Here is a 22,252-nt window from a genome sequence, read left to right on the forward strand (position 1 = left end):
GTGCTGAGCCCTGGAAAACCACATTTTGAATAGGGGCACGGGGTGTGATTCATTAAAACAGCCTCAGGAGGTGCTGCTTGGCGCTCGCCGGCACGGCCACCACGCTCCCACCACGCTCCCACCATGCTCCCACCATGCTCCCACCACCACAGGGTGAAAAGCCCGCTTCCTTTTACCAGGAGAGAGGGGAAAACCAGGCACCAGAGCCAGACAAAGGGCTTCCTTAAAACACAGCACCCTTCACAAACGCCCTCCCATGCAGTGCCAACAGGGAGGGCTTCATGTTGCCCTCTCCTCCTTGGTGAGGAAAGCTCCTGGTGAGGATGAGCTCCTGGTGAGGACGAGCTCCTGGCTGGGTCCAGCTCCCAGGAGGTGTCTGCAGCCTGCATACAGGCTCAACCCATTCACAGGAAGATGAAGGGCTCCCCCATGCATCCTGCCCACGCAGCTGCAGTCAAAGCTTTGGATGCTTGTGGGCATCTGAGACCCCCAGGGACCCCCTGTCCTGCTCCAGTCCCACCTGGACCGCAGCCCAGGAGAGCTCAGTGGTCCCTATTCCCTGGATAGAGCAGTGGCTGCTCCTGTTTTCCCATTCCCTGTCCTCCAAGGAGCATTTTTGGTATTTAAGTGACTCACCAGAGGGCCCACCTAGAGAATACTTCCCAAGATATTCTGCCAAGGCTAAAATGTCCTGCCCTTTTTCTGGAGGGAAAAACCCCAATGATTTGGCATCCCAAGTGAGTAGCGATCACCCTCAATGCTCTCAAAGGCAGTGATGGGATCTGGCAAGGCAAGAGTGGATCCTCCTCTCTTTCCCAGACATGAGGCTCTCCAAAAACCCAGCCAAACAGCCCACCCTCAAACTCAAGGGCTGGATTTACAACCCTTCCCCACTCTCTTGGGCTTTTAATGAATCAGGGCTCTGGCAGCTGGCTGGGTGCTTGCTCACTGGGTGAATGCTCTTGAGTGGGGGTCTTTCAGGTGGTGGTTGTTTCATGGCTGTGATGTGTGAAATGTAGTATCTCTTTATAGGATGCAATTTTGAGACCCAAGGAACGCCTTACTCTCAATTAGGCAAGTATATTCATTACGATTCACCAGCTCATACTCCTTGTTGCTCATCTTTTTTCTATTTATTTTTCCTTTTCTGGGTTTTTTGGGGTTTTTTTGGGGGGAATCTCAAACTTCCCTTTGGCACACAAGCAGCATTTCTTGTGGGTACCCCGCTCACAGAGCGCTCTTGGATGTCAGCAGGCAAATTATGGAGGAGGAGGGATGGTTGATATGATGTTAAAGGTGTTTTTAAGGGTTCCTCCCTTAAAGAGAAGCCTGATGTCAGTGCTCTGGAAGTGGCCCTGTAATTAAGAATGGATCCTCCTGCTCAAAGCTGTACCTGTCCTCTTCCTTGAGGGTGTTTAGCTCCCCCACCCCACCCCGGGCAGCTAATTGTTCATGGGAGCTGCTTGCCTGACCCATGCAGATTGCCTCCTCCCCGGGACAGCGGTGGGTGCTCAGCACCCTGCAAGGTCAGGCCCCTTCATCCTCCCTGGGAGAAGGAGCAGGGTGCCCAGTGCTCAGCACCCTGCAAGGTCAGGCCCTTTCATGCTCCCTGTGAGAAGGAGCAGGGTGCCCAGTGCTCAGCACCCTGCAAGGTCAGGCCCCTTCCTCCTTCCCTGGTAGAAGGAGCAGAGTGCCCAGTGCTCAGCACCCTGCAAGGTCAGGCCCCTTCATCCTTCCCTGGGAGAAAGAGTAGGGTGCCCAGTGCTCAGCACCTTGCAAGGTCAGGCCCCTTCATCCTCTCCAGGGAGAAGGAGCAGGGTGCCCAGCCTGGCAGGATTCACTCCTCAGGCAGCACCCTGCGCCCAAGCGCATCCTCTCTCCATCCTTCCCCACCTTGATTCCAAATGCTTGAAAGGTCCGTGGGCCCTCCAGAGAAGCAGAAATTGTTCCTCTTTCCTTTCTTCTACCCGCCTTTCACGTGCTGTTTTCTCTCCTGCATGCTTTTCCTTGGGAATGACCTCAGTTGACATTAAAAAAATGGTGGCAGGTACGGAACCACCTCCGGCGTGTGGCGAAACTGGGGCGCCTGGGTGCATGTGAGCTGCCTTGTGAACTGATGCCAATAAACCCTTGAATAAATCTCACCAGGAGTGGTTTTTTTTTTTTTACTTTTCAAGCCGTGTTTTACCACCCTTGCAGGCTCAGGAGTGTTTTGTGGATGTGTCACTTCCATGTCTCGGTGACCGGGGGAAGTGGGCTGGTGGCTTGTGACACCCCCTTGCCCACCTCTGTCTTGTGGAGGACGTGCTGCTGTACCTGTCAGATTTGCAGTAACCCCGTCCTGTGCGTTTAAACCTGCAGCTGTACCGAGTCCTGGAGGTTTCCAGGTGCTTTCCAGCCTTCCCACGAGCTGGGTCTTGTCTTACACGTGGCCGGTTGCTCCGCAGGGAGGTTTCTTGGTGTGACGTAGCGTCTCTGTCAATGTAGACCTTTGTATGTGCTTTGGTTCCTGGGACTGCTGGCCCCTGAGTGCACACATGGAGCTCTACCAGCTCATCTCAGCCCCCTCCTCTGCCAACTCTTGCTTGCACGAGTAACCCTTAGTGCTGAGAGTAAGTTATGTTAGCTAGAGCCTGGCGTTCCTGGCTGGTATCGCACATCTCCTCCTGCTAGGGCTGGATTTTAGGAGATCCTGAGGATCCTGCAGGCTCAGACCGACGGACAGACAGACAGCAGGACGGAGACAGACGTGCACTGGGGAGCAGCAAGAGCAAAACTCAAAAGATACCCAAGCCCTGGACATAAAACCTCATCCACGCTGGCAGCTCCGGGGTGGAAGGTGCCCTCTCCATGAGCCAGCAGCTCTCCCCTCGCCCCCCCTGCACCCCAGCCACGCAGCTCCCTGCTTGCTTCTTGCTGTGGGGAGGGTGGTCAGCGAGCCCCCCCTGCCCCGTGCCTTCGTGCTCCGTGTCAGCCCTGCATGCAGCATGTGCTGGTTGGTGTCCGCTCCGCGCGGCTCCGGCGCCGTTGGCCGCGCTCCCTCCGGACTAACCCGCTGTTGTTTGTGTGTTCCAGTTGCTTGGTTTTCTTTCGATCCCTCCTCTGCCCACGCTGACATCATCTTTTCTAATGACAACCTGACTGTCACCTGCAACAGCTATGATGACAGGGTGGTGCTGGGGAAAACGGGCTTTTCCAAAGGGCTCCATTACTGGGAGCTGTCAATCGATCGGTACGATAACCACCCCGACCCGGCCTTCGGCGTGGCGCGCATCGATGTCCTGAAGGATGCCATGCTGGGCAAGGACGACAAGGCCTGGGCCATGTATGTGGACAACAACCGGAGCTGGTTCATGCACAACAATTCCCACACCAACAGGTAGGAAATGGGGGCTTCCTCCCAGAGACCCCAGCCCCAGCTCAGCCCACATCCGAGCCCGGGGCTTTTCCAGTGGTGCCCGTCGCTCCTAACGACCTTGGTGGGAGGATGTGTTGCTGTCTCCCTGGTTCTGCCTTGCTCCATCCAATCCCCCTTCCATGCCAGCTGTGGGTTTTGGTGCATGGCACTGCTCCAGCAGAGCAATCCCCCTTCCTGAGAACACCCAACACCCCACAGCTCATGCAGCAAGGAAACAGCGTTCGGCTCCCAACAGCCGAGTGGCTGTAGCTCCCCAGTGCCACAGCTGCTGGTCACTCTCCCCATGGGACAGAGAGTGGGGGCTTTGGGGCTCACAGTAGTTTGGGGAGAGCTGGGTGTCACCCTCAGCAGCCACATGGGCCATTCCCCAATGGTTTGAAGTGGTCCCTGCAGCTCCTCTCCCCTCAGCTTCGCTCGTTTCTCCCCGCCGTCGCGTTGCTTTGCCCTCGGGGACACTGCGGCAAGTGGGGGACACCTCCGTAAGAGGCTTGAGAAAGGGGTCCCCAGGGACCCACGAGCGTGGCTGGGAGGGGTACAAGTCACAGCCTGGCTCCTGGGGGAGCTGTGAAGTTCTGTGTTGTCATCTCCCAAGGTCCGTGGGCTGAACCCTGAGCTGGGAGCAGAAGGGACGTTAAGCCACAGAGATGCTCTGATCTTCTCCTCACCCCCACAGGACCGAGGGCGGGATCACGAAAGGCGCCACGGTGGGAGTGCTGCTGGACCTGACCAGGAGGACCTTGACCTTCTCCATCAACGAGGACCAGCAGGGGCCTGTCGCCTTCGAGAACCTGGAGGGCCTCTTCTTCCCCGCCGTCAGCCTCAACAGGAACGTGCAGGTACGTCCTTTGCCCGTGCCCCGGAGCACCACGGCAGCACAGTCCCTCTGGCGTCCCCACAGCACTGTGGGGACCTTGTGGAGCAGGGAGGGCTCTTGTGCAACAGGGGCAGCTTGAGAAGAGCCAAACTTGCACCCTAACTCCCCCCGCCAGGAGTCTAAAATCGGGATGGGTCCTCCTGAAGCCACAGCTGCTGCCACTGGCTCCTTGTTCCATGTGTTCCCATCAGGGCTGAGGAAGGACCAGGGATCTCTGGCCATCCCTGGCTGATGGGGTTTGACTGCTCCCCTTTGTAGCTCCGTCCCACAGGAGCCTCGTCAGCTCTCGCAGCTCCCCCAGGACCCAGGGATAAGAGACCCCTTAAAGCCTGCCTTCCTCTGGGGACCTCCAAACCCCCTCCTCTGCCTCTCCCCCAAACTCTCAGCTCTCCTGAACATCACCAGGCAGTGGCTCCCTGGCCCTGTCTGGTGTTTTCATTTCTGGTGTTAATTCTCACAAATCTCATCCCTTCTTGGGGAGCAGAGAAACAGGAGGGGAATCAGCTCTTTGAAAGGGCAGATAATGGCAGGACAAGGGGGATGGAGTGAAGCTGGAGGAGGGAAGGGTTAGATGAGAGATTAGGGGGAAGTTCTTTCCAGAGAGAGTGGTGAGGGGCTGGAACAGGCTGCCCAGAGAGGGGGTGGGTGCCCCATCCCTGGGGGTGTTCAAGGCCAGGTTGGCTGGGGCCCTGGGCAACCTTGTGTAGCTCCAGGCCTGGAGGTTGGTGTCCCTGCCTGTGGCAGGGGGGTGGAGCTCTGTGACCCCTGGGGTCCCTTCCAACCCAGTCTGTGATTCTATGATCCCCACGTGCTGTAGCATGTCCCAGCCCCAGCACCCTGCTGCTGCTCAGCCTCCCTGCTGAAAGGTCCTTCCTCCCACTGGCCATCGGCTCACAGCTGTACAGCCTGGGAGCTTCTCCGAGGTGCCCCTCTGGACTGGGCACCTTCACCATCCTTCAGGCTCCTCCACAGCCTTCTGTCCATCCCATCTGCTGCAGGGTCTGACCGCTGCCACGTCCCACCTCTTCCCACAGCTGGGTGTTGGATTTCTCCGCAGCCAGCGGGGGGATATTTGGGGCTTGGTACCTCTGGTACCAGCCATCTCCCTGCAGCAGAAATAAGTTGTGAAACACATCCTCCCGCCAGGCCCTGCTGCAGTGGGGCAGGAGGAGCCGCAAGCTCCCCACATCATCTCCAGCCACATCCTGCCTCTCCCTGGGCACTGGGGGGCGCGACCGAGCCCCGTTGTCTGTCTCTCCTCGCAGGTGACGCTGCACACCGGCCTGCCCGTCCCCGAGTTCTACACTGCGCGCTCGGCCATGCCCTGAGGATGCTGCCCGGAGCCGGCTGCCTCTTCCCGGGATGGGAGGAGCCAGCCCGCTCCCTCCCGCGGGACGAGGCCGGGTCCCGGCTCAGCCCCGGCCGGAGAGGGGGTGGGGGCAAAGCAGGAAGGAAGCAGCCGGCTTTCGGCCGCCCTGACCCGCCCCCTCCCGCGCTGTCCTGTGTGTTTGCGCTTCGCTGTTTAGCTCTTCTTGGCTGGTGACGTGCCTAGGTAGCCTGAGATGTCCCTCTGTGTCCGCTTTTAGGTTTGGTTGGGTTGAATTGAGTTGGGCTTTGGGGTGGGGGGAGGACGGGAAGTTTCGTCTCATTTCCCCTCCCGTGGGGCTGGCTGGAAGGATGGATGGAGAAGGGACCCCCACCACGGGAAAGCTTTCCCCCCCTTTACTTTGCAGGACTCTTTCTTTCCCCCATTGCCTTCCTTGCAGAGCACCCTCGGTCACGCCTAGAGGTGGGTCCTGGATTACCAGTCAGTCTCCATACCCTTACCAAAACACCCAGCCCTGCCCCGTGTCATCCCCCCCTAAAGGCATTCCTGCGGGGTGATGGGGGGAGGACACCCCATCCCTTGGGTGCTGGCAGGCGCTCGGTGCGGTGCTGAGCGCTGCTGCCATGCTCCTTCCCCTGGCTCCCCGCATCCCGGTGCCGACACGCGCGCCACAGCCATAGGCCGGAGAGCCCTCCCCTGGCTCTTTGGAGATTAGTGTTTATTTTTCTATAGTTGCTGTACAAAGCCTAGCCTTAAATCTGCCTGACAGTGTCCTTCCGCTCCCAGGAGAATTCGCTCTGCAGCCAGGGCCCGGTGGGGAGCCCCGGGGATGGGGGTGATAATGAGGATGGGGATGGGGATGGGGATGAAGGAGAGCCAGCCACAGCCCTGCCATGCACTCAGGAATACGTGCCCGCTGCCCTGCCCGTGCCTGCTGCCGGCAGCAGTTCCCTTCACCCCGACTTGCTGGTAATTCAGAGGCAGGAGAGGAGCTGGAGGTGGTGGGTGGGAGCTGGAGGTGGTGGGTGGGAGCTGGAGGTGGTGGGTGGGTGCCGTGCCTGGTGCCACCCCTCCACCCCCCATTCCCGTGCTGAGGGTGCCTGCATGCGCATGTCCCCACGCTTCGCTTTCGGGTCCCTCCTCACCCTCTCCCCAGTGTGGCTGCTGGGGCGGGGGGAGGCAGCAGTGTGGCTGCTGGGTTGGTGCCCAGCCTGACCCACCGCCCCACAGCTCCTCGCTCCGGGGCGGGATGCTACAGGAACACCGGTCCAGCAGAAAGACAAATGTAAATAGACCATTTCCACCCAACCCCCCCCTCCCAGCACACCCTCCACTAGGACGGTCTCGTTCATTCCCCTGTTGCTTTAGGATCCCCTTTCCCTAATTTATTGGATGGGTGCTATCTCGTTGACTTACACCAAGGAGTTGCTCCTGGCTGCAGGAGAGCCGCGTTGCGGGACAACGCCGAGCAGCTCTTCCGTGAACTCCTGAGGAGCCCCCGTGGCTGGCTCACCTGGGGCTCCTCCCTCTCAGCCGTTCCCCCCCCTCCTGCCCCCCTCCCCCAGTTCTTTAGGATGTTCATGGTGCTTATTAGACTCCCAGTGATTGTAAGACGTCGCCCCCCCGCCCCGTACCGCGATGGTAGCTGCATACAGCCGCTGTACTGAAGAGAAGTGTCATGTTTGCTGTTCTAATAAAGGACTTTTCTGAGAGAAGGGCAGAGCTTCCTGGAGCATCCCTGTGCCGCTGCAGGCCCTGGCTTCAGGGCCCATCTCATCCTGTCCCCCCCCCCACACCCAGTGTGGGTTGTGTCCCTGCACCGTCCACTTTGGGAGATGGCAGCAGAGAACGGGCAGAACTCGGTTCATGGAGTGGGGGCTGGATGCTGCCCCTCACTCCCGCATGCGCCTGAGGAGCCGTGATGATTCCCTGCTCCCTGCGTGGGGGCTGAGCTGGGACAGCAGGAGAGGGGAGGACTGTGACATGGGGGGACACCCCCTCCCCCTGTACCTGCAGCCATCAGCAGGGGAGTCTGGGGGGGGGCTGAGGGATGGTCCTGGGTACCAAGGAGCTGGGATGTGAGGAGGGAGGGATGGCATCCAGCAGGATACAGAGCAGCATCTTCCCGGGGGTGGACACAAGCTGCCGCATCCAGCCCAGCGCAGCCTGGAGACCCATCCAGGACCAGAGGTGGTGGGAAAGGACCCTGTGGGGAGGAGGTGGCAGGAAAGAGCCCGGCCTTGTGGTGATGGCCACATTCAAATCTGGGAGGCAGGGGGACTTCCTTGCAGAAATGGGGGCAAATGCTACGGGATGGGTGGCAAGGGGGGCATTTCTGAAGGCAAGGATGGCTCTCCAGGGCCTGGAAGGGCTCCCTCCCAGGATGTTGTGCTCCTGGGATGTTGTGCTCCTGGGACATTGTGTTCCTAGGATCTTAGTGCCATTTTCCTCAGACCTCTGAGCTCATCCTGGGCTCAGGGCCAGGGCTAAAGAAAACCCACTAATGCGTGGCAGTAACTGCATTAACATTGTCTCTGAAGGATGGATGCTCAGCTCTTCCAGGGAGGGAACAACATGCCCAGGGCACTGAGAGACAGGAAACTGCATCCTCCCTGCAGCACATCACCCAGCAATAACCCAGAGCCAGGGGACACCCCCAGAGAGCAGCACCGGAGAGCTTCTCAGGTGCACAACCCCCTCCCCCCTAAAACAGCTGGCAACTCTGGGGGTGCTTCACATGGCATCAGCGGGGGACAGGTCCCAAGCACCCCCAGGCTCCACCCAGACACCAACCCCTCCATCTGCCCCAGGAAATATCCAGATAATGGGTCACGTTTGGGCTGGTTTCAGAATTGGCTCCTTGCCCAAAGGCCCCAGGGAGCCACCACAGCCCTTTGAGGGAGCCTCATGCCACCGGGTCCCAGCCAGGGTGACACGGGGTGACTGGGTGACCCCCCCCACCGAGAGCCTGGGTCTCAGCCAGAGTGACACTGGGGTGGCTGTGTGACCCCCCCCGGAGCCCCAGCCCCAGCCAGGGTGACACGGGGTGACTGGGTGACCCCCCCGGAGCCCCGGCCCCAGCCAGGGTGACAATGGGGTGGCTGGGTGACCCCCCCCGGAGCCCCAGCCCCAGCCAGGGTGACACTGGGGTGGCTGCGTGACCCCCCTGAGAGCCCTGGTCCCAGACAGGGTGACACGGGGTGACTGGGTGACCCCCCCGGAGCCCCAGCCCCAGCCAGGGTGACAATGGGGTGGCTGGGTGACCCCCCCAGAGCCCCAGCCCCAGCCCCAGCCAGGGTGACAATGGGGTGGCTGGGTGACCCCCCCGGAGCCCCAGTCCCAGCCAGGGTGACACGGGGCTGGCTGGGTGATCGTGAGGTCATCACCCCATTCGGCGGCACAAGGAACTGGTGCAAGGTGGGAAGGGCCGCGCGGGCACGGCCGGAGGACGAGGAGGAGGAAGAGGAAGAGCTGTTGCGTTGGACGGGCCGAGCGGCTGCTCTTCAGCACCGGAGGAACCGGAGGAACCGGCAGCAGCGGGCGGGACCCTGCGGGCAGCTCCGAGGGGATCCCCGGGGAGAGACACCCCGACCCCAGCCGCTTCCAGGGGGTCTCGGAGCCCGCAGGGAGAAGTGAGGGGCGAGGGGACAGGGTGTTGGGGGACAGGGAGCGGGGAGATGCCTGCAAGGGGAGGGGTGCAGGGGAGGGGGTGCAAGGGAAGGGGGGGTACAGGGGAGGAAGTGCAGGGGAGGGGTGCACGGGGCGCGCGAGGGAAGGGGGTGCAGGGGAGGGGGGTGCAGGGGAGGGGGGGAAGGGGAAGAAGGGTCCAGGGGAAGGGGTGCAGGGGAAGAGTGGGTGCAGGGAAGTGGGGTGCAGGGGAGGAGATGCAGGGGATAGGGTGCAGGGGAAGGGGTGAAGAGGAAGATGGATGCAGGGGGGGAGATGCAGGGGGGGGATGCAGGGGAGGGGGGTGCAGGGGAGGAAGTGCAGGGGAGGGGTGCAGGGGGCGCGCGAGGGAAGGGGGTGTACGGAAGGGGGGGTGCAGGGAAGTGGGGTGCAGGGGGGGAGATGCAGGGGATAGGGTGCAGGGAAGGGGGTGAAGAGGAAGATGGGTGCAGGGGAGGGGGTGCAGGGTGGCAGCGTGACACTCCGACTGGGCCCTGAGAGCGGCGCTGCCCTCCGGGCCCGGTGGGAACGGCCTTGTACGAGCGCCGAGAGCTCCCCCCGCCCCCGCCCCACTCCCCGCCCCACCGGCAGCTGCAGCCAACGCGCCGCGGGGGGAGGATGCGGGGGGCGGATGCGGGGGCCGGATGCGGGGGCCGGGCGGGGCCGAGCGGGGGGTGCGTGGGGAGGGGGAGGGGGGGCGGGGGGCGGTGCTCCGCACCCGCCGCCGCCCGGATAAACGCGGGGGGAAGCAGCACCGGCTCTGCTCGGTACGGGTGCGCTGGGGGGACGCACGACCCCTACTCATCCCCCGCCTCTGTGTTCTCCTTCCCCTTTGCACACCCCTCTGCGCCTCCGAGGTATATTCCCCTCCTCCCTTTGCACCTTCCTCTGTGCATCCTCGGGGTGCCCCTACCTCTCCCCTTGCACACCCCTGTGCACTCCCGGGGGTCGTCCCCCTCCCTTGCGCGCTCCTCTCTGCGTCTCCGAGGTATATTCCCCTCTTCCCCCGCCTCTCCACACCTCTCTGTGCACCCCCCGGGGTCCCCCACCCCCCCCCACCCCTCTGTGCACCCCCCGGGGTCCCCCACCCCCCCCACCCCTCTGTGCACCCCCCGGGGTGTCCTTCCCCCCCCCCCCCTCTGTGCACCCCCCCGGGGTGTCCGTCCCCCCTCCGCACCCCTCTGTGCACCCCCCGGGGTCTCCCCTTTGCACATGCCTCTGCGCACCCCGAGTTTCACACACACACACACACACACACCCCGTGCACCCCTCTGCGCCCCACCGGGGGGGGGGCGAGGGGGGATGGAAGGAGGGCGGCCCGTGGGGCCGCTTGCGCAGCCCCGGGCGGTGCCGGCCCGTCCCCTCCCCGCGAGTGGGTGGCCCGTAGTGGTGGCCCGTCCCCTCCCCTCCCTCTCCCTCTCCGTCCCTTCCCTTACCGTCCCGGAGCGGCAGCGGCCCGGCCCGGCCCAGCCGGTAGCTCGGCCCCGGGGCGGCGGCGAAGCGCGGTGCCGGGGTGTGTGTGTGTGTGTGTGTCCCACCCCTCCGTGTCCCCCCGCAGCCCCGCCGGGATGTCGCGGCCGCTCTCGGACCAGGAGCGGCGAAAGCAGATCAGCATCCGCGGGATCGTGGGAGCCGAGAGCGTGGCCGAGCTCAAGCGGGGCTTCAACCGGCACCTCCACTTCACCCTGGTCAAGGACCGGAACGTGGCCACCCCCCGCGACTATTACTTCGCCCTGGCCCACACCGTGCGGGACCACCTGGTCGGGCGATGGATCCGCACCCAGCAGTACTACTATGAGAAGGACCCCAAGGTGGGAGCCAGGGGATGCTGGGGGCGGGGCAGGGAACATCCTGGGGGGGGGACATCCTTGCAGGGTGGGGGTGAAGGACGGTGGGACACCTCCCCCCCCCCCCCCCCCCCCAAACTCCACCCCCCTCTTGCCTTTCCCAACGCCCCAAATTATAGCTGGGGGGGGGTGTGGGTGCATAAATTTCCACACCCCCCTTGGGTGCAGCCCCCCCCCCCTTGCTCTGTGAACACGCTACAGGAAAATAGAGGGGGGAACGGGGGGACAAGTTCTTGGGGTTTGGGCCGTTCCCCTTAACCCTGCCCCGCGTGGGGACTGGACTTTAACAAGCGAGGCCACTGTCCTTTGCTTTGCAAAACAAACAGAGCTCGGCTTGGCCGGGCGCTGGGCACGGGAACGCCGCTGCTTGTCCCGCGGCGCCGGCGTGGGTGCGGCCGTGCCAAGAGCCGCTGCGGAGCCGCCCGGGATGAATCGGTTGAGGGGCTTAAACACACCCCCAAAGCCTGATCGGCACCGCAGAGGGAAGATCCGGTTTGCTGAGGAGTTTCCAGGCCGTGCTGGCTCGCAGGGAGCGAGGGGCTCTGGCTGCGGGAGGGGGGATTAAGGGGTAAATCCCCTCCTGACACCTGGACGGGGCTGTCGGATTCGATTTCCTCCCTGGGAGCGTCTGGCTGGGGCCGTGCCAGCGCCGTGTTGGGCAGCTTGAGGCTGGCTGGGATGCTCAGCTGGCTCCTGTCTGCCCAGTATCGCTGCCTCAGGAGCAAACCAGTAAGCCCAAACCATCCTGCCCCAGTGCATCCCATCGTGGTCCCCAGCCTGACCCCACATAGGTCCTGGGAAAGGGGGGAGGAACCTGTCAAGTCAGCGACTTCCTCCAGCCTAAATCCTTCCTTAACACCTGCCGGCGCTGACACGGGCGAGCGCCTTACACAATCCTCTGCCTTCCTGGCCCCATCCTGCACCCAGTGTGTCGGTGAGGGGGGGGGTGAGAGCACGCTGTGCCCCTGAGACTGACCTGACCCCCCTAGTCCCTCCCTGGGCATGGCAGAGGAAGCTGGTGTCCCCATGGCTGCGGCGGCTCGCTCGGCTCTCCGGTCGCTGCTCTGTGGCTCAGGGGGAGCATTGGGAAATGTCTCCTCTTTAAAGTTTAACTTTGTACCGCCCAGGTGCCTGCCTGCTCAGAGGGACCATCCTGTCCCTGTCCCTGCTCTCAGATGGGGTGCTGGGGCTTGTCCAAATATACCACCTCAGCGGTACCCACAACCCGGCTTGGGCGATACCCGTGGTGGGGGGAGTAGGGCTGGGGGCTGCAGGGCACAGCCACCTCCGAGGAGCCCTCAGCATCCTGGTGCCAACCACCCTGCTCTGGTGAGAGCCGGGTTTTCTCTTCTTGCTCCAAGATAATACCCTGTTTCAGGTGTTGGGGTCCCTGGGAAGCCTCCTCTGTCCCTGGAGAAGGTGACAGGGGGGTTGTTTTGTCTTTCAGAGGATCTACTACCTCTCCCTGGAGTTTTACATGGGGCGGACGCTGCAGAACACCATGATCAACCTGGGGCTTCAGAACGCCTGTGATGAAGCCATCTACCAGGTGAGCATCCCAGGAAGGGGGTCAGTGAGGACCAGGGATGGAAGTGCTCTGTGCTCTCCAGCTCCTGGGGATGTCTGTGTTACTGGGGAAGGGGCTGGAGGTCAAATCCTCTGAGGAGCAGCTGAGGGAGCTGGGGGTGTTGAGCCTGGAGAAGAGGAGGCTGAGGGGAGACCTTCTCCCCACCTCCCCTGCCCTGCCAGGAGGGTGCAGAGAGGTGGGCGATGGTCTCTTCAGCCAGAGGACAGGAGATGGGACAAGGGGCAATGGGCTCAAGCTGCCCCAGGGCAGGGTCAGCTCAGCTGGGAGGGAAAAGTTCTTCCCTGGCAGAGTTGTCAGGGCCTGGCACAGGCTGCCCAGGGAGGGGTCTGAGTCCCCACCCCGGGTGTGTTTAACAGAGGGGAGATGAGGTGCTCAGGGATCTGGTTTAGCACAGGACAGGAATGGTTGGGCTCCATGAGTTTAAAGGGCTTTTCCAACCTCTGTGACTGGCTGCTTTGGGAGAAGGTGGGCAGCATGGGGCCCTGTGTGGGTGGCCATGGGACTGGGGCTGTCCCCACTTGCTGTGTCTGTGGGGCCAAGGGGTTTCCATGGGAGAAGATGGAAAGGTGTCCTCTTGCTTCCCAGAGAGATTTGCATAGCAAAACATCACCTTCCCACAGCATGCCAGGGCTGGAAAGTTTCTGTTTCCCTGTGAGAGCAAGTAAGTTTCCCTGTCAGGCCACCAGTGTCCCTTGTGAAGGGCAGAGCTGGTCCTGGCTGTGCCACAGAGCAGCGGAAGGGATGCTTTTGGGTGCAGATCAGTGTCCCTCTGGCAGGGCCCAGTGCTTTTCCACCCTCCCAGAGCCCACCCAGGGGTGCCAGCGGTGCCTCCCCTCCATGGGGCTGGATGCTCAGAGTCTCCATCCCATCACCTTTTCCTTCCCCTCCATAGCTTGGGCTGGATATGGAAGAGCTGGAGGAAATCGAGGAGGATGCTGGACTTGGCAATGGTGGTCTGGGCAGGCTTGCTGGTGAGTGACACCCTCCCCTCTCCTGAACTGGCCTCCTTGCTGAGTGGTGGAGCACAGCCCATCTGCTGCAGGGGGGTACCCAAACCCAGAGTAGGGGGCAGTTGTTGCCCCAGGCTTTCTGTGCACAGGGTGAGTGGGTGGCTGGCAAGTGTGGGGTGGCTGCTGGCCCCAGCTTGTGCTCAGCACTCCCTGCTCTCCCTGCAGCCTGCTTCCTTGATTCCATGGCGACGCTGGGGCTGGCAGCCTACGGCTACGGCATCCGCTACGAGTACGGCATCTTCAACCAGAAGATCCGGGACGGGTGGCAGGTAGGGACAGAGTGACCCCCCACCTCCCCCAGCTGAACCCCCAAGCCCAGCCCTTCCCTCAGGTCGGGATTAGGTTGAGATGTACAGGCTGGAGCCAGGGCTGAGGCACCTGAAACTTGTCAGACACTTTCTCCAACCAGTTTAACCTCTCAGACCAGCACAAGCACGTAGCATCCCACCTTTCATCCCCCTGGCTCCAGCACTCAGCACTGGGGATCAGTGTTACGGTTCCTCCTTGAGCCCGTTAGTGTCTGGGTGGGGCAGCCTGGAGCAGAGCAGATCCCTTTTTGCAGCACACCCCATTAATTAGCAGGAAGCTGCCTGGTGTCAGTGTGACATCCTCTCCTCCTGAGCTGGGTTTGCTCAGGTGCCTGCCTGGGTAGCGGGATGCGAGCCAGGGCCATGCCCGGAGCAGAGCTCCTGTCTGGGGCCATGGTGGGAGAGGACAGGTCGGTGCTTCCACCTCTCCAGCATCCCTGCTCCTCCTGCATGGAGTCACGGCCACCTCCTGCTCCGTGCATCCTCACAGGGGCTTGTAGGGTGCTCTCCTTAGGAGTTTTTTGGGTGCCCTCATCCATGCCTGCAGCACACCCGGCACCCTCACGAGAGATGCCGTGTGGCTGTGCGGAGCGGGCTGGGATGGAGAAGTCACATCCTGGCTCCTGGTGGGATAGGGATGGTTTTGCTGGGGTGTGGGGATGTTGGGGGAGGCCAGATCCCATCACCCCGCTTTCAGGGACACCCCAAGGTTGAGGGTGATGGGTGAGGAGCTCCAGGCTCAGCCTGCGGGACCGAAATGTGGGTTTAGGGCAGACTCCAGAGCATCCCATCGCCTTGAGCAGCCAGACCCCTTCCTGGCTGTCCTCCCCACATCTCAGGCTGTGACCCAGCGAGGTCCCTGGGGTGGCTGGCCCTGTCACCTCTCTTGCTCCCTCGGGCAGGTGGAAGAAGCTGACGACTGGCTCAGGCATGGCAACCCCTGGGAGAAAGCCCGGCCCGAGTACATGCTGCCCGTGCACTTCTATGGCCGGGTGGAGCACGGTGCCGCCGGCGCCAAGTGGGTCGACACCCAGGTATGGGCTGGGGTGCAGCCTTGGGGGGCTGCTCCTGCCACGGGCACGGGTCTCACCAGCATCCCTGCCAGGGAAGGTTGTGCTGGCAGTGATGGAGGAGATGGGGAAGGAGGTGGCTGTACGAATGGGGACGGGGTTTTAACGCTCCCCAGCCATAGCCAACCTCTGGGGTACCCAAAAGCCCCTCCAGCAGCGCTGTGCCCAGCAAGCACAGCCCCTCATGAGCCCAGCCCAGCCCCGGAGCACTCCTGGCACCCACCAGCTACTGGGTGAGCTGGGGTGTCCCTGGGGATCCTGAGCACATCCCCATGCATGCCCCCCCATGAAGGTGGATGTTGCCCTGAAGTCGCTGCTGTCTGCAGGATGGGAGGGCTCTGAGGGGGCTGGTGGGGTTATGGGGGGTGCTCAGCTGCCCTGCTGATGTCCTAGGTGGTGCTGGCACTGCCCTACGATACCCCCGTGCCCGGGTACATGAACAACACCGTCAACACCATGCGCCTGTGGTCAGCTCGGGCACCCAACGACTTCAACCTGCGGGACTGTAAGTGGACACTGGCAGGGTGTCCCGCCTGGGGTGGGGTGTTGGGGGGAAGACCTGTGCCCACTGTATCCCTCTGCTCCTCCCCAGTCAACGTTGGAGACTACATCCAGGCCGTGCTCGACAGAAACCTGGCGGAGAACATCTCCCGTGTCCTCTACCCCAATGACAACGTGAGTCAGGATGTGGGGAGGGGGGATCTCGGTGGTAGGGATGGCCAAGGAGCTCCTCGGTGTCACAGCTCCCTGGCTCCCCTTCCCACCACCCCAGTACCTTTCTTTGTGGCTGAAACTCTTAAATCAGGGAGAACAGGTTTCAGTGATGCTCAGGGCAGGGGGGTGGATTTAAACCTCCAGTTGTAGCAGCACCATCTCCAAATCCCATGCTGAAATCCGGGAATCAAGGTGTTGGGGTGGGAGCTGCTGCCTGTGCCACGGGGTGGATGTGTGCTGGCATGGATACCCCATAGTGGGGAGCTCTGGGAAGACACAGCTCCTCCAGCACAGGCGTGGCTGGGTGGTGTGGTGCCATCCTGCAGCATCCTGCTTCTCTGCTGGCAGTTCTTCGAGGGGAAGGAGCTGAGGCTGAAGCAGGAGTACTTCGTTGTGGCTGCCACCCTCCAGGACATCATACGCCGCTTCAAAGCATCCAAATTCGGGAGCACAGACAGCGTCCGAACCGTGTTCGATTCCTTCCCCGACCAGGTACCAGCCAGGGTTGCTCTGCCATGAGCCAGGGCTGCTCTGCCATGAGCCCCAGGGCTCATTTTGGCACCTCCCAGATGTGCACCCCAGGGCTGGAGGCATTGTAGACCCTCCATGGGTGCCTGTGTCTGGCTGGCTCAGGCAGCGGGATGCCCACATCTCCCCACGTGTCCCCACCTGCCACCCCTGCTCTTCCCACAGGTCGCCATCCAGCTGAACGACACACACCCTGCCATGGCCATCCCTGAGCTGATGAGGATTTTTGTGGACATTGAGAAGCTGCCGTGGAACAAGGTAGGGACAGGTGCCCTGGGTGGCCTCTGCTTGCACCCACCCACCCATGGCAGAGGTGTTGGGGAAACAGTTTAGTGGCTGGTGGCCTGGGGAGGGATGTGGAGCAGTCAGGTTGGGGTTAACCGCTGTGGACTTGGAGGAGCGGGGCTTGGCCATGGTGGGATGACTATGTGTGGGTGCTGGCACCCACCCAGCATCACCTCCACCCTCACTGCTCAGTGCCAGCTCTTCCCACCCCCTGGCAGGCCTGGGACATCACCAAGCGGACTTTTGCCTACACCAACCACACAGTGCTCCCCGAAGCTCTGGAGCGCTGGCCGGTGGACCTGGTAGAGAAGCTGCTCCCCAGACACCTGCAGATCATCTATGAGATCAACCAGAGACATCTGGATGTAAGTGCCTCAGGGCAGCCCCCCCTGAGAGGGGGGCAGGGATGGCAGGCGTTGGGCTGTCAGGACAAGGGGGTGCAGGAACTGGTGATGTTGGGAGTGTGGTGGGGTGGGGTCTGGCAGCTATTTTGAGAGGTTGGTGTGTAGGAAAGCCTTGTCCCACCGGCATGTTGCTGTGCTGCAGGCAGTGGGTGTTTTCAAGGCTTCACCCACAGTCTCAGGGACTCCCCTGTCAGCGTTTCCTCACTCCTGGAGCACAGTGTGCATCCAGTGTGAGCCAGCAGTGTGCCCGGGTGGCCAAGGAGGCCAACAGCATCCTGGCTTGTCAGACCCAGCGTGGCAGCAGGGCCAGGGCAGGGATTGTGCCCCTGGACTGGGCACTGGTGAGGCTGCACCTCGAGTGCTGGGTCCAGTTCTGGGCCCCTCACTACAAGAAGGACATTGAGGTCCTGGAGCGAGTCCAGAGAAGGGCAACCAGGCTGGGGAAGGGGCTGGAGGGCAAATCCTCTGAGGAGCAGCTGAGGGAGCTGGGGGTGTTGAGCCTGGAGAAGAGGAGGCTGAGGGGAGACCTTCTCCCCACCTCCCCTGCCCTGCCAGGAGGGTGCAGAGAGGTGGGCGATGGTCTCTTCAGCCAGGGGACAGGAGATGGGACAAGGGGCAATGGGCTCAAGCTGCCCCAGGGCAGGGTCAGCTCAGCTGGGAGGGAAAAGTACTTCCCTGGCAGAGTTGTGGGGCTGTGGCACAGGCTGCCCAGGGAGGGGGCTGAGTCCCCAGCCCTGGGTGTGTTTAACAGAGGGGAGATGAGGTGCTCAGGGATCTGGGTCAGCACAGGACAGGGATGGTTGGACTGGATGAGCTTAAAGGGCTTTTCCAACCTGGTGATTCTGTGATCCTGGGAAGGAATGAGGTTGGGTTACAGGGCAGATGGTGATGTGGCCTCCTGGTCTGGCAGCACAGTGCTTTTATCAAAACGGCCTTTCTGTCCTCATAACCCCTCTCTGAGAGGGGGCTTGTGGGGGGGTCCTTCTGTCCATAGACATCTGTGCTGGGGAGGGGAACCCTTTGGGAGGGGGTTGCACCATCACTCTGTGGTAAAGGCCACCACTCTGGCTGGTGTCATGTGCCTGGGGGGGACACTGCTGCAGGTCCTCCTGGGGAGCCATCAGCAGGATGTCCCAAAACACCCACACCTCTCACCGCCTCCCGCCCCGCAGCACATCGCATCCCTCTTCCCTAACGACGTGGACCGGCTGCGGAGGATGTCCCTGATAGAGGAAGGGGGCACCAAGAGGATCAACATGGCACACCTCTGCATCGTGGGCTCCCACGCTGTCAACGGCGTGGCGAAGATCCACTCCGAGATAGTCAGGACCCAAGTGTAAGTGTGGGGAGGAGGGAGGTGGTTTTGGGGTCAGCCACAGCTTCAGGAAGGGTGGTGTGATCCCTGCCCCTCCTCATCCTCACAGCTTCGAGGACTTCGCAGCGCTGGAGCCAGAGAAGTTCCAGAACAAGACCAACGGCATCACCCCGCGCCGCTGGCTGCTGCTCTGCAACCCGGGGCTGGCGGAGCTCATCGCAGAGGTAAGGGGGTGGGGGGGAGCACCCTGATTCTCCCCAGCCCCAGGGACACCACTCCACCCTTTAGCCCTGTTAGTTAAATGGGGTTTAACAGGGTGTATCCTGTCCCCTTGCCGAGCACCGCTGGCTTTGCTGGGCGGGAGCAGTGGGGGCCCCCCGAGGTGGTGCCTGCCCTCGCCCCGGGGTCAGTGGGGGCCCCCCAAGGTGGTGCCTGCCCTCTCCCCGGGGTCAGTGTGCCCCTGTGCTCCCCCCTCCAGAAAATAGGAGAGGACTACGTGCGGGACCTGAGCCAGCTGACGAAGCTGCACGAGTTCGTGGACGATGACCTCTTCATCCGAGAGGTTGCCAAAGTGAAGCAGGTGAGGAGGGGGGGGGGGTGAGGGCCCAGCCCGGGCTTTGGAGGGGGTGAGGGGGACACACACGTGGGCTGGGGGCTGAGGTGCTGGCTGCCCTCCCCCAGGAGAACAAGGTGAAGTTCGCGCTGTACCTGGAGAAGGAGTACAAAGTGAAGATCAACCCCTCCTCCATGTTCGACGTGCACGTGAAGAGGATCCACGAGTACAAGCGGCAGCTGATGAACTGCCTGCACATCATCACCATGTACAACCGTAAGGCACCAGCACCCCCACCCCCGGGGCTGTAGCTGCAGCTGAGGGTGATGCCATGCTCTTGTCTTCTCCAGGTATCAGGAGGGATCCCACCGTGCTCTTTGTGCCCAGGACAGTGATCATTGGGGGCAAGGTAGGTTGGGTCAGGAGGTCTGGGTGTTTTGGAGGGACTCCTTGCAAATGCCCTATGGGATTTGGGTGGGGATGTTCTCATGGGGTTGTGCCTCCGAAGCCCTGAGGGAAGCACTTGCTGGCTTCAGCCCAAGCAAGGGTCACACAAGCCTCTCAAAACCTGGTGCTGCAACCCAGGAGTTGGATGAGGGATGGGAGCAGGGCTGAGCAGGGGCTTCCCTGGGCACCTGGGAGCTGGGTGCTCCTTGCCTGCCTCACCTGGAGCTTCTCTCCTAGGCTGCCCCGGGCTATCACATGGCGAAAATGATCATCAAGCTCATTAATGCTGTGGCTCAGGTGGTCAACAATGACCCTGTTGTGGGGAACAAGCTGAAGGTCATCTTCCTGGAGAACTACAGGGTCTCTCTGGCAGAGAAAGGTACAGTCACAGGATGTGTCGGGTTGGAAGGGACCTTCAGAGCCCATCTAGTCCCACCCTGCAGTGAGCAGGGACATCTTCACTAGAGCAGGTCGCTCAGAGCCCCATCCAGCCTGACCTTGGGTGTCTCCAGGGATGGGGCCTCCACCACCTCTCTGGGCACCCTGTGCCGGTGTCCCACCACCTGCAGTGGGAAGAACTTCTTCCTAATGTCTCATCTACACCTGCCCTGCTCTAAACCATCACCCCTCATCCTATTGCCACACAGCCAGCACAGGGCATGCTGTGAGGGAGGGGATGTCTGTCCTGTGGCTGTCCACCAGTCTACAGCTCCATCGCTGCAAGATGGCAGATCTAACATCCTTTGGCATGCTGCCAACCCAGAGCTGGTCACCATGAACCCCTTGTGTCTTCATGTTGTTGGCAGTGATCCCTGCTACTGACTTGTCAGAGCAGATCTCCACAGCAGGCACCGAGGCGTCGGGCACGGGGAACATGAAGTTCATGTTGAACGGGGCTCTGACCATCGGCACCATGGATGGAGCCAACGTGGAAATGGCTGAGGAGGCTGGAGAAGAAAACCTGTTCATCTTTGGCATGAGGGTGGAGGATGTCACGGAGCTGGACAAGGAAGGGTGAGGGCTGGGGGTGCTGTGGGAGTGTCACTGCAGGCACCTGGACTGGCACCATCTCATGCCAGCTCTTCCCCACCACACCAGGTACAATGCCCAGGAGTACTACAGCCGGCTCCCCGAGCTGAAGCAAGCCATTGACCAGATCAAGAGCGGCTTCTTCTCCCCCAAGGAGCCTGACCTCTTCAAAGACGTGGTCAACATGCTCTTCTACCATGACCGGTGAGGCCTGGGATGCTATCCATCCCCTGGCTCTCTCTACCAACCACCCTGTGCAGAGCAGCCCCCTCCAGCACCACTCACCCACCCACCCACCCTCTGCCTGATAACGTCCCATTTTCTGGCCCTGATGTGTGTGGAAGAGCCCTGGGTTGATCTGTGGTTGATGCTCTAGGGGTACAGAAACCTCCCCAGGTGCCTGCTGCCGCATTAAAGCCCTGGGGACACTAGGGTGGGCAGCCCTCACTGGCTGGTAGATGCTTTTAGGTATCTCCAAGGGCTTTTAGGCATCTCAAGGGCTTTGCTGCCCGGAACACTAAGCTGCCAAAGGCTGCATGAATGGGGAAGTGCTCTCCAGCAGAGCTGATGCAGGGTGTCCCACCTCTGGCACAGGCTGGACACGTGCCCTCAGCACTTGCAGGACTGTGGGATGAATTTTTGAGCCATTTGTGTGGGATCTGACAGCTTGAGCCCCATGCTCTGCAGCCACCAGCCCCCCTGTTCTCCCACCCCCCCATCTCTGCTGGCACTGACCCCACACACACACTTTCTCTGCTGCTCTAGGTTTAAAGTTTTTGCGGACTACGAGGCTTATGTCAAATGCCAGGAGAAGGTCAGCGAGCTGTACCTGGTGAGTACCAGCCCAGGGGCACATCCCAGCCTGGAGAAGGGGTCTGGTGGGGCTGTTGATGTAGGTGGGCTCCTGGTGGGGAGGGGGTTGGTTTGGGGGGGGTCATTGTGTTGCCCATCACCACAAGGCTCTGTCTGTGCTGTCCCACCGCTCTCCTCCTAGAACGCCAAGGCATGGACCAAGATGGTCATCAGGAACATCGCGGCAGCGGGGAAGTTCTCCAGTGACCGCACCATCAAGGAGTATGCCCGGGACATCTGGCACGTGGAGCCCTCTGACCTGAAGATCCCACCCCCCAACGAGCCCCGGGACACGGCCGAGGACAAGACCCCCAACGGGACAGCAGCGTAGGGACGGGGAGCTGCTGCCCACGAGCACGTGCGCTGTAAAACTGTCTCTGCTGTCCAGGCTCTGCCCTCCTGTGCCTGATGCCCTGCAGATGGGGAAGGGGGGTGGTTTTTACCCCCTATTTGTCCCCCTGGGCAGGGACAGGGCCCTGCCCAGCCGCTTGCGTAGGTGCTAAAAATAAAAGTGCCGTTAGAGTCCAAGGGGCTGTTTGCTGAGGCTGAAACCCAAGGCCTGGGCTCGCTTGGACCCAACACTGGTGCAGCCAGGGGGAGCTGCTGGGGTGGGCAGCACAGCTGGTTGAGCCCTGGGATGCTGCAGCTGGGCTTGGGATGTGTGCCTGGGGGGTTAGGGGGTGGTCGTGGTGGTGGTGGTGAGGCTGCACCTTGAGTGCTGGGTCCAGTTCTGGGCCCCTCACTACAAGAAGGACATTGAGATCCTGGAGCATGTCCAGAGAAGGGCAACCAGGCTGGGGAAGGGGCTGGAGGGCAAATCCTCTGAGGAGCAGCTGAGGGAGCTGGGGGTGTTGAGCCTGGAGAAGAGGAGGCTGAGGGGAGACCTTCTCCCCACCTCCCCTGCCCTGCCAGGAGGGTGCAGAGAGGTGGGCGATGGTCTCTTCAGCCAGGGGACAGGAGATGGGACAAGGGGCAATGGGCTCAAGCTGCCCCAGGGCAGGGTCAGCTCAGCTGGGA

The 22,252-nt window shown here is 61.8% G+C and overlaps 2 protein-coding genes across 3 annotated transcripts in view; both read left to right on the top strand.

Annotated features, from left to right (window-relative positions):
- TRIM9 (tripartite motif containing 9) overlaps positions 1-5,620 on the top strand; it is a gene marked incomplete at both ends in the record, with an annotated part of 53,564 nt that extends 47,944 nt beyond the window's left edge. The window contains 5 exons of one of the 2 annotated variants that reach the window (XM_084270633.1): positions 1,033-1,074; positions 2,024-2,047; positions 3,076-3,379; positions 4,092-4,254; positions 5,558-5,620. In XM_084270633.1, coding sequence (XP_084126759.1) covers positions 1,033-1,074; positions 2,024-2,047; positions 3,076-3,379; positions 4,092-4,254; positions 5,558-5,620 — 596 coding nt within the window. The remainder of the gene's footprint in view (positions 1-1,032; positions 1,075-2,023; positions 2,048-3,075; positions 3,380-4,091; positions 4,255-5,557) is intronic. The other variant, XM_084270634.1, reaches the window with a different exon arrangement.
- A 3,548-nt stretch (positions 5,621-9,168) lies between these two features.
- On the top strand, positions 9,169-21,757 carry PYGL (glycogen phosphorylase L). The gene is made up of 21 exons (XM_084270601.1): positions 9,169-9,251; positions 10,844-11,096; positions 12,580-12,681; positions 13,613-13,691; positions 13,896-13,999; positions 14,941-15,072; positions 15,502-15,613; positions 15,701-15,783; positions 16,171-16,314; positions 16,516-16,608; positions 16,854-17,000; positions 18,212-18,375; positions 18,464-18,578; positions 18,833-18,934; positions 19,036-19,183; positions 19,258-19,316; positions 19,592-19,733; positions 20,161-20,368; positions 20,453-20,587; positions 21,149-21,215; positions 21,378-21,757. Exons 2-21 carry the CDS (start codon positions 10,854-10,856, stop codon positions 21,564-21,566), a joined length of 2,568 nt encoding a protein of 855 aa, XP_084126727.1. The 5' UTR covers positions 9,169-9,251; positions 10,844-10,853; the 3' UTR covers positions 21,567-21,757.
- Positions 21,758-22,252: the final 495 nt, after the last annotated feature.

This window comes from Gallinula chloropus, assembly GCF_964237585.1.
Source record: "Gallinula chloropus genome assembly, chromosome: 14".
NCBI classification, from domain to species: Eukaryota; Metazoa; Chordata; class Aves; order Gruiformes; family Rallidae; genus Gallinula; species Gallinula chloropus.